Raw genomic sequence first — 11,441 nt, 5'->3', positions numbered from 1 at the left:
TGCCGGTTGGAGTCATACCTGACACTTGGGAAGATGGTTGTGGTTGTTGGAGGTCAGTTATCTCAGCTCCAGGACACCTCTGCGGGAGTTCCTCAGGGTAGTGCCCTAGGCCCAACCATCTTCAGTTGCTTCATCAATGACCTTTCCTCCATCATAAGGTCAGAAGTGGGGATATTTGCCAATGATGGCACAGTGTTCAGCACCATTCACAACTCCTCAGATACTGAAGCAGTCATGTTCAAATGCAGCAAGATCTAGGCTTGGTCTGACAAGTGGCAAGTAATATTTGAGACACAAATGCTAGGCTATGACCATTACTGATAAGAGACAATCTAACCATCTCACCCTGTCACTCAGCATTGTTTTCAATTAATCCCCTCACTATCAACAACCTGGGGGTTATCACTGACCAGAAACTCACCTGAAATTGCCTCATAAACACAGTGGCCAGAAGAACAGGTCAGACACGAGGAATATTGCGGCAAGTAACTCCCCTCCTGACTCCCTAATGCCTGTCCACCATCTACAAGGCACAAGGCAGGAGTGTGATGGAATATTCCCCACTTGCCTGGACGGGGGCAGCTCTAACACTGAGAAGCTTGACACCATCCAGGACAAAGCAGCTACTTGATTGACACCACATCCACAAATATCCCCTCCCTCCACCACCGATGCTCAGCAGCAGTGTTTACCATCTACAAACTGCACTGCAGAAGTTCACTGAAGATCCTCAGACAGCACCTTGCAGCAGATACATGGGAATACCACCCCCTGCAAGTTCCCCTCTGAGCCACTCACCATTCTGACTTAGAACATAGAACATAGAAGAATACAGCGCAGTACAGGCCCTTTGGCCCTCGATCAGCACCTTGCAGCAGATACATGGGAATACCACCCCCTGCAAGTTCCCCTCTGAGTCACTCACCATTCTGACTTGGAAATATATCTCCGTTCCTTCAGTGTCATTGGGTCAAATTCCTGGAATTCCCTCCATAATGGCATTGTGGGTCAATCTACAGGAGGCGGATTGCAGCAATTTACTCCATACGCGGGAAAAGGTTCACACTGTCAACCCTATCTAACCCCCTAATCATCTTGTAAAATATATCTTGGAAATATATCTCCGTTCCTTCAGTGTCATTAGGTCAAATTCCTGGAATTCCCTCCATAATGGCATTGTGGGTCAATCTACAGGAGGCGGATTGCAGCAATTTAAGAAGGCAGCTCACTCCCACCTTCTCAAGGGGCAACTAGGGATGGACAATAAATGCTGGCCCAGCCAGAGACACCCAGAAGCTGTAGGTGAGATTAAGTAAACAAAATCCTAGTCACCCAGACTATTAAATTGGGAAGTGACAGTTACGCAGTGAAGAGTCCTCGTTCTGTTGCAGCTCTATTCAGTGAGTGCCTGTTATTCTGATCATTTGAAGTGATGGGAATAATATGAGTGGGATGCTCTACCTGGCCCACAGCTGGTTGAACAGGCATCAGTAACCTCTCGCCAAACGTACAACTCCTCCTGCTTCGGGACATACAGACTGTAGGTGATTTTAGGACTTACGATATCCCCATATTCCTCCCCATATTTCCGGAATACCTGAGATTGCAAGAATAAAAGCAACATAGACAAAATAACAAGGTTTGCAAATACGAGGGATGTCCAGGACCTCTGGTAAATGGCAAGTTAAAATATCATAACTTTGGATTTAAAAGCTGAAGGATAACATCTCCGACAGTGTGGCACTCCCTCAGCACTGACCCTCCGACAGTGCGGTGCTCCCTCAACACTGACCCTCCGACAGTACGGTGCTTCCTCAACACTGACCCTCTGACAGTACGGTGCTCCCTCAACACTGACCCTCCGACAGTGCAGCACTCCCTCAGCACTGACCCTCCGACAGTGCGGCACTCCCTCAGCACTGACCCTCCAACAGTGCGGCACTCCCTCAGCACTGGCCCTCCAACAGTCTGCTGCGTGTTAGGGCAAAGAACCTGTTACATTCTTTGTAATTATTCATTTCTCAAATATTGCATTGAACAGAACCATTAAAAATTTCACAGCAGGGAAAGAAGCCATTCAGCCCATCATGTCTGTGCCAGCTGAATAAACTATTCTAATCCCATTTCCCAGCCTTCTCTCCGTGACCTTGCAGGTTCCAGTGTTTCAGGCGCAGATCCAAGCTCCTTTTAAATGAATTGAGGCTCTCTGCCTAAACCACCCTCAGAGCAGTGAATCTTAGAGACACCCCCACTACCCTCTGGGGGGAAGGTTTTCCTCAGGCCCACTCTAATAATTGGCTTTTCTCTCCTTCCCACCTGTATTTCGATGGGGTCACTGGTGGGTCCATCAATGACAATCTCCTCAGTGTCCGGTAGCTTCTGCTGTGTCAGGTACAGCCGGTACTCGATCTTGCTGTCCTCTAGAATGCTCGGGTATGAGACATTGAGTGAGATCTTCTGGGCCCCAGCCACAACATACTGATCTTTAATCTTAACCCCTGGAACAACCACCACAACAATTTGAATTGATACAGTACCTTCAGTATCCCAAAATCATTTCATAGGAAGATTAGGTGGACACAAAACTTGATACCTACAAAGTGATTATGATGGAGAAAGTGAGGACTGCAGATGCTGGAGATCAGAGCTTAAAAATGTGTTGCTGGAAAAGCGCAGCAGGTCAGGCAGCATCAAAGGAACAGGAGAATCGACGTTTCGGGCATAAGCCCTTCTTCAGGAACCTGAAAAAGGGCTTATGCCCGAAACATCGATTCTCCTGCTCCTTTGATGCTGCCTGACCTGCTGCGCTTTTCCAGCAACACATTTTTAAGATCTTAAAGTGATTATGATACTGAACTTGGGATCCAGAGGCCTGGATTCATGAGGAGCTCAATGGTTTAAGTTGGAATATGAGGTCAGATCCCAGCACGCTGGGGACATTGAGTTCCATTAATTAAATACATCAGGAAAACAATTAGTGCATCAGTGATCGCCACCATGAGACTACCAAATTGTCACAGAATCCAGATCTGGCTCACTAATGTTCTTTGGGGAAGGAAATCTGATGTTGTAACCTGGTCTGGGCTACATGTGACTCCAGACCCACAACGAGGTGGTGGACTCCTCTCGGCCCTCTGAAAAGGCTGAGCAAACTCTGCAGGGATGTGGCTCACCACCCCACCCTCTCAACGGCGATCAGTGATTACATGTAAATACTGGTCTTACCAGAACCCTTCACGTTCCATGAATAAATTCCAAAAAAGCCACAGGGAGAGTTGTTCGGACAGGTGACCAAAGCTTGTTCAAAAGTCTGTTTGAAAGGAGAACTGAGAGATGGAGAAGGTTAAGGAAAGAACTGCAGAGCTTGGAGCTCAGGCAGCTGAAGGCATAGTCGACAATGATGGGGCGATAGAAATCAGGGAAATTCAAGGAACTAGAGGAGCACAGACAGGTCAGAGGCTTGAGGAGCTGCAGACAGTTATAGAGTTACAGAAAAGCAAGCTTTACCTACTCAGTTTCCATTCACAATGACCAACTGTGCTTTTAAATTGCCAGTGACAAGGGTCATGTGCCAATTAGAATTATGGCCAGCTACACTCCCAGATATTCCATGGTGGTAACCCCCTTCTGTTGTTCAGACATACCCGTTCACTCTGCACGTCGGTGTTGTGAGGGGAAGGTGCGGGCTTTAATCTTCTTCGTTATGAAAAGGATATTGAGATCCTTAAGAAGGTGCACAGAAGATTCACAAGGATGCTATTACAGCTGAGAGATTACATGTCCCAGGAAGAACAGAGTGGATTGGTGCTCTTTTCTCTGGAAAAGAGAAGGCTGAGGGGTACCCTGTTGGGCAAGTGCTTCAACGTGCAAGATCCAGAGAAGTTGGTTCAACAGTCCCAAGCATGGGGGCCACCAATATAAATCGGTCACCCATTATTTAATTGGGAGTTTAGAGATACTTCTTTAATCAAAGAGAAGGTGAGAAAGTGGAACTGAAACAACCAATGGGAACTGACACTTTCTTTCACACATTTGCTTAATAAGAATCTCTCCACCTCTGCCTTAAAAATATTTGAGGACTCTGTTTCCATCACCTTTTTCAGGAAGAGAGTTTCCAAAATCTCACAGGGAAATAAAAAATCAACTCATGTTTGTTTTAAATGTACAACTGCCAATTTTAAACAGTGACCCCTATTCTGAATTCTCCCTGAACAACAACAGGAATATTCCAGGAAATTTATAGACCAGTGAGTCTCACATTGGTGCTTGGGTAACTATTGGAGAGAATTGTTAGGGTTAGGATTTACACACATTTGGAAAAGCCTGCCCGAATTAGGGACAGTCGGCGTGGCTTTGTGCACGGCAGGTCAGGTCTTACTAAATTGATTGAATTTTTTAAGGTGACAAAGGTGATTGATGAGGGTGGAACAGTGGATGTTGTTTACATGGATTTTAATAAGGCTTTCGACAAGGTCTCTAATGGTAGGCTCATCCAGAAGATTAAAATGTATGGGATTCACAGTGACTTAGCCATGTGGATTCAGAATTGGCTTGTACATAGAAGGCAGAGGGTGATGGTGGAAGGGTGTTTTTCAGGTTGGAGGTCTGTGACTAGTGGTGTTCCGCAGTGATCCGTACTGGGATCTCTGCTATTTGTGATATATATATATATATATATATATATAAATTACTTTGATGCAAATGTAGATGGGTGGGTTGGTGAGTTTGCAGAAGATACAAAGATCACTGCAGTTGTGGATTGTGTAGAAGATTGTCAGAGGATACAGTGGGATATATATCAATTGCAGATATGGGCTGAGAAATGGCAGAGTTTAATTCAGGTGAATATGAAGTGCTGCACTTTGGGAGATCAAATGTTACAGAACAGTATACAGTTAATGGCAGGATCCCGAACAGCATTGACGTACAGAGAGATCTTAGGGTTCAAGTCCATAGCACCCTGAAAGTGGCCATGCAAGTAGATAGGGTGGGTAAAGAAGGCGTTTGGTATGCTTGCCTTTATTGGTTGGGGAACCGAGTATAAGAATCAGGATATCATGTTGCAGCTTTATAAGACTTTAGTGAGACCACACTTAGAGTATTGCATTCAGTTATGGTCACCACATTACAGGAAGGATGTGGAGGCTTTGGAGAGGGTGCAGAAGAGGTTCACCAGGATGCTGCCTGGATTAGAGGGTATGAGCTATAAGGAGAGGCTGGCATGTGCTTGGCTGCTGATGGATTTTATCCAGGGATCTTAAAGGAATTGGTTAGTGACCCAGTGCTTATAATTTTCCAAACTGCGTTGATGCGGGATCTGTCCCTTTAGGTTAGAAGATAACGAATGTAACTCCTTTATTCAAAAAGGGAGGGTGCCAGAAAGGAGATAACTCTAGGTTTAACACCAGTCATTGGGATAATTTTCAAAACTATTACTAATGACATTATAGCATGACATTTGGATAAGTTCAAGGTCATCAGCAGGACTTGATTGTTAAGATAATGTTAAGGTTGAGAGGGTCTTGGGAAGGTGGATGTTGAGAGGATGTTTGCTAGAACCTAGAAAATAAAACATAGAACAGTGCAGCACAGGAACAGGCCCTTTGGCCCACGATGCTGTGCCAAACATGAGGCCAAATTGAACTAATCCCTTCTGCCTGCTCTTGGTCCATATTCCTCCATTCCTTGCAGATTCATGTGCCTACCTAAAAGTCCCTGAAACACCCATATCATATCCACCTCCATCACCATTCCTGGCAACACCTTCCAGACTCCTAATACTCGCTTGCCCCTCACATTTCCTTTGAACCTTCCCCCTCTCACCTTAAATACATGCCCCCTAGTTTTACACATTTCAACTCTGGGAAAAATATTCTGACCATCAACCCAATCCATACATCTCATAATTTTATAGACTTTTTATCAAGTCTCCCATCAGTTTCTGTCACTCCAGAGAAAACAACCTGAGTTTTTCTAGCCGTTCCTTATAGCTCATACCCTCTAATCCAGGCAGCATCCTGGTGAACCTCTCCTGCACCTCTTCGAAGCCTCCACATCCTTCCTGTAATGTGGCAACCAAAATTGAACGCAATACTTTAAATGTGGTCCAACTAAAGTCTTATAAAGCTGTAACATGACATCCTGATTCAGCCCATAGCTCCAACAACTTATTCAGTGAAAAATTCTGAGGAAAGAACCCACCATCTACTAATTAAACAAGTTAAGAAGAGCACCAAGCCTTAAGGAAGAAATGTATAATCATGCAAGTGTGAGTGGCAGGTCAGAAGACAAAGACCAGTGAATGATGACTGAAAGATTAATCAGGGCTAATAAATTACAGCATGAGAGGGAGCCAGCTAGAAATGTAAAAACTGACAAGAGTTTCTGTAAAAATCTAAAAAGGAAAATATTAATTGAGTGTTGCACTTATAGAGGGGGTGAGAATGGGGAGTGAATAGTAGATAATAGAGAAATGGCAGATGTAATGAATAAACATTTTGTTTCTGTCTTCATCACTGAGAATACAAAAAGAAATCCAAATAATACTAGAATAAGTCTGGAGGTTCAGGGAAGAGAGGAACTTGGTGAAATTATTATCACAAGGGATGTAGTACTGAGCAAACTGATGGAGCCATAGCCAATAAATCTGCAGGATTAGAATCCTTTGAAGGAGTACCATGCACTCTGGGTAAAGGGGAGACCATTGATATCCAGTACAGGGATTTCCAGAAGGCATTTGACAATGTTCCACTTAAAAGTTATTGTGCAAAGTAGAAGCTCATGGTACAGATGGTAACATCCCAGAATGGATAGAAGACTGGCTAGTTGGCAGAAAACAGAGAGGATGTATAAATGGGTCTTTGTCTGATTGGCAGGACGTGACAAGTGGGGTCCTGCAATTGTCTGGGTCCTCAATATTTTACAATTTACATTAATGACTTGGATGAGGGGTAAGTAGTAATCTAATCTATTAATCCAGGAAACTCAGCTAATGTTTTGGGGAGCTAGGTCCGAATTCCACCACAGCAGATTGTGAAATTTGAATTCAATAAAATAACTGTAATTAAGAGACTAATTTTGACCATAAATCCATTGCTGATTGTCAGAAAAACCATGCCTTTGAGAAAGTGACAAAGTTGATTGATGAGGGAAGTGCTGAAGATGTCATATACGTGGACTTTAGTAAAGCATTTGATAAGGTTCCCCATGGTCGGCTGATGGAGAAGGTAAAGTCACATGGGTTCCAGGGTGTACTAGCTAGATGGATCGAGAACTGGCTGGGCAACAGGAGACAGAGAGTATTAGTGGAAGGGAGTTTCTCAAAATGGAGAACTGTGACCAGTGGTGTTCCACAGGGATCAAGGTTGGGACCACTGTTGTTTGTGATATACATAAATGATCTGGAGGAAGGTGTAGGTGGTCTGATTAGCAAGTTTGCAGATGACATTAAGATTATTGGATTAGCAGATAGTGAAGGGGACTGTCAGAGAATACAGCAGAATATAGATTGGAGAGCTGGGCTGTGAAATGGCAGATGGAGTTCAATCCAAGCAAATGTGAGGTGATGTATTTTGGAAGATCCAATTCAAGAGCAAACTATGCAGTAAATGGAAAAGTCCTGGGGAAAATTGATGTACAGGGAGATCTGGATGTTCAGATCCATTGTTCCTTGAAGGTGGCAACACAAGTCAATAAAGTGGTCAAGAAGGAACATGGCGTACGGCATACTTGCCTTCATCAGACAGGGTATTGAGTACAAGAATGGGCAGGTCATAGGATTTTGTATAGTTGTATAGGACTTTGGTTCGGCCACATTTGGAATACAGCATACAGTTCTGGTCACCACATTACCAAAAGGATGTGGATGCTTTGGAGAGGGTGCAGAGGAGGTTTACCAGGATGGTGCCTGGTATGGAAGGTGCTAGCTATGAACAGAGGTTGAGTAGCTTAGGTTAATTTCATTAGAAGGATGGAGGTTGAGAGGGGACATGATCGAGGTCTACAAAATCATCAGAGTTACAGACAGAGTGGATAACAAGATGCTTTTTCCCAGAGTGGGGGACTCAATTACTAGGGGTCACGAGTTCAAAGTGAGAGGGAAAACGTTTAGGGAGATATGCATGGAAAGTTCTTTATGCAGAGGGTGATGGGTGCCTGGAACGTTTTGCCAGCAGAGGTGGTAGACGCAGGCTAGACAAATACATACATGGGCAGGAAGCAAAGGGATACAGACCCTTAGAAAATAGGCGGCAGGTTTAGAAAGAGGATCTGGAACGGCACAGGCTTGGAGGGCTGAAGGGCCTTATCCTATAATTTTCATTGTTCTTTGAAAGGAAACTGCAACCCTTACCTGGTCTGGTCTACATGTGACTCCAGACCCACAGTGGTGCAGTTGACTCCTAACTGCCCTTTGGGTAATTAGGGATGAGCAAGAAATGGTGGCCCAGCCATTTGCATCCTCATCCCATGAATACATTTTTAAAAATAACCCCCTATACTTGACTAATGCCTTCCCCATCCACTAATGTGGTCTAATGATATTCTTTTTCTGGTTCTGCTTTTGGTCCTGATCATTTCTGATCAAAGCTGGGTTTAGGGTCTCACAGAAAAGGTTTTCCTTTCCAATTCTGACAAGATAACTAATGTCTTAGTTTCCTTACCGAGATGGGAGAACACAGCCTGAGTGTTGGAGACTCGAACCTTGGTGGACCGTGGTGGGACTGTGAGAAAAGTGACATATGCTGTAAATTCAAAAGCAAAGCACATCAGTTACTGTGGTGCACTCACTGAAGGGAGCAGAGATGAACAATACACCCCTCCGTACCTAGCCCTCAGTGAAGCTCCAGTTAAACCCACCTCCCAACACTTCATTCAGATTCTGTAGCCCCATCCTTGTGTAAATGAAGACAGGGAGGAGGGAAGCTAATTGGTGATGGATTGAAATGAATTGCTCTCATACTCTTGGAAGGTTAGAAGAATGAAACATCTCAAATTCTTTGAGGTCCTGACAAGGATAAATGCTGAGATAGTGTTTGCCCAGATTAGGGCATGAGGGCGGTGTGATAGGGTGGTCATTACGACTGAAGTGAAGAGAAACACTTTTGTTCAGAAGATTGGAAATCTAAAACTCTCTATCCCAAAGAGCTGAGGAGACACACTCAATGAGCATGTTGAGGTGGGGGGGGGGGGGGGGGGGGGGGGGGGGGGGGGTTGCGAAAGAAACTATTTCTGATGCTGCCATGCTCCAACTCCCAGGCTGACCTCTTTGAGATGGGATAGTGATTACGAGGACAGATCGTAGTGATTAGACATTTTGGGGTAATCTATAAGAGGTGTTTAAAATGATTAAAGGATTCAATCCGGTAGCTGAACAACTGTTTACTCTAGTTTGGGACAGGGGTGGGAACGGAGAAGTCTAGAACAAGGGGAAGAACCTTAAAACTCAAGCCAGACTGGAGAGGCAACATCAGGCAATACTTCCACACACAACCGGGGAGTAAAAATCTGGAACTCCCTCTCTACAAAAGCTGCAGAGGCTGTTGTTCAATCAAAACTTTAAAATTGCATTGATAGATTCTTGTTAGGCAAGGGTATTCAGGAAATACAGAAGCAAGATGGATAGATGGAGCTGATATACAGAACAGTAAGAGGTAAACTGATTGGTGGAAAAAGCTCAAGTAGCCAACTGGCCTGCTTTAGTTTCTCCTCCATCCCTATCTGCTGCTCCTGCTGGAGGGGGTGTGTGGATTTTGGAAAAGGAGCATATAGGGTTGAGACCTGTGTTGCAGCACAAGATCTGAAATTGGGAATTAAGCCTAAGACTGGGTTAAAATCCTGAAACTCCCTTGCTAACAGCATTATATCTCTGCACCCGGAGGATTGCAGCGGGTTGAGAAGACAGCTCACAGTCTCCTTTGCAACAGCAATTCAGAATGGACAATAGATATCGACTTAGTCAGTGACACGCACATCCCATGAATGAAGAAAAATCTTGGTGTGAGGTTTCGGATTGTGACTATTTTCAGTCTTCCTGCTGTTTAAGAAACAGACTAAGAGTTAATGATTCTGGCCAGCTTGTTACAGTGGCCGTGTCAGTACAGGTTACCTCTGGGGCTGCCCTTGGTGTAGGAGCCGACTACTTCCCGGCAGCTGGAATTATTGCCTCCACACACCTGACAATTGTCCAGCACCTGGCCAGAGTCCAACTTTCCATCACAGCCAAATATCTATAAAAGGACCATGTACAACAGAATCAGTAACACAAGAAATAAAATCATGGACTTCAATGCAACTGTGGCACGTCCACAATGACTCTTACCAATTTTTACAGATACACCACAGAAACATCCTGTCTGGATTTATCACAGCTTGGTATAGCAACTGCTCTACCCAAGGCCACAAGAAATGAGAGAGAGTTGTGAACACAGCCCAGTCCATCATGAAAGCTAGCCTTTCTTCCATTGATTCCACCTGCACTTGCTGCAGCTTTGGGAAGGCAGCCATTACTAAAGGGTCCTCCCACCCCAGTTATAACCTCTTCCACCCTCTTCCATCAGGCACAAGATACAAAAGTACCAATAGATTTAATGGACCTCAGATATATTAGAGTTGATCTTTTTCTGCACCTTCTCTGTAGCTGTAACAATATATTCTGCATTCTGTTCTATTATCCTGATGTACTTATGTAAGGTATCATTTGTCTGGATAGCAAGCAAAACATACTTTTCACTGCACCTCAATACATGTGACAATAATAAACCAAATCAAAATTTCTCAAATACAGATAGACGAACAGAGAAGGCAAGACACTGGACATCAAAACCAATGTATGAGAAACAGTAGATATGAGGCACAGAGAATAACAGGCACAGAGCAAGAGGGACACAGAATGAGAGGTTGGACACTAGGTTAATGTGTAAGGGGGGGCGGCTGGAAGTGAGGGGCACTGGTAGCTAGCAGTACTGGGGTAAGGGACACTGGAGGTGAGGGACATTGGGGACGAGGGGCTGAGAGTAGATTCTGGGCACAAGCTAAGGGTCTCACAACAATGCTGAGGGATTAAACTGGTGCTCAGTATTTACCCTGCAATGTCCTGTGACACACAGTTTGTACGATGGCGCTGTCTCTGGATCACTCATCTCACACCTGGTTCCATCCACAAAACTGTTCCCCCGGCTCACCATGAAACTTTTTCCTTCCGCTCGGCACATGTGCTTACACAGCTCATTACCTGTGCACAGGCAAACAGAACAGTATCATGATCCAGCAGCAGCTCAATCAGCATGATGAGATTATGTACAACAGGAGGTTATCAAACAATAATCCAGGTACAGATCTATTCATTCTCAGCAAGTGATCAGACAGAGGTGTTACTGGGATTGTTACAGATGGCACAGATTTAATAATAGAGGGGAAATGAAGAGAAACATGTTTAAGAGCCA

The 11,441-nt window shown here is 44.4% G+C and overlaps 1 protein-coding gene across 1 annotated transcript in view; it reads right to left on the bottom strand.

Moving 5' to 3' along the window:
- adamts13 (ADAM metallopeptidase with thrombospondin type 1 motif, 13) overlaps nucleotides 1–11,441 on the bottom strand; it is a 68,745-nt gene that overhangs the window by 29,959 nt on the left and 27,345 nt on the right. Inside the window, exons 15-19 of the mRNA XM_043719720.1 lie at nucleotides 11,082–11,230; nucleotides 10,106–10,226; nucleotides 8,661–8,741; nucleotides 2,317–2,498; nucleotides 1,462–1,597 (exon numbers count right to left, since the gene is read on the bottom strand). Of these exons, the coding sequence (XP_043575655.1) occupies nucleotides 1,462–1,597; nucleotides 2,317–2,498; nucleotides 8,661–8,741; nucleotides 10,106–10,226; nucleotides 11,082–11,230 (669 nt within the window). The remainder of the gene's footprint in view (nucleotides 1–1,461; nucleotides 1,598–2,316; nucleotides 2,499–8,660; nucleotides 8,742–10,105; nucleotides 10,227–11,081; nucleotides 11,231–11,441) is intronic.

The sequence above is a fragment of the Chiloscyllium plagiosum genome, chromosome 30 (genome assembly GCF_004010195.1).
Source record: "Chiloscyllium plagiosum isolate BGI_BamShark_2017 chromosome 30, ASM401019v2, whole genome shotgun sequence".
In the NCBI taxonomy this organism is placed as follows: Eukaryota; Metazoa; Chordata; class Chondrichthyes; order Orectolobiformes; family Hemiscylliidae; genus Chiloscyllium; species Chiloscyllium plagiosum.
This window is presented reverse-complemented; position numbering and strand designations above follow the sequence as displayed.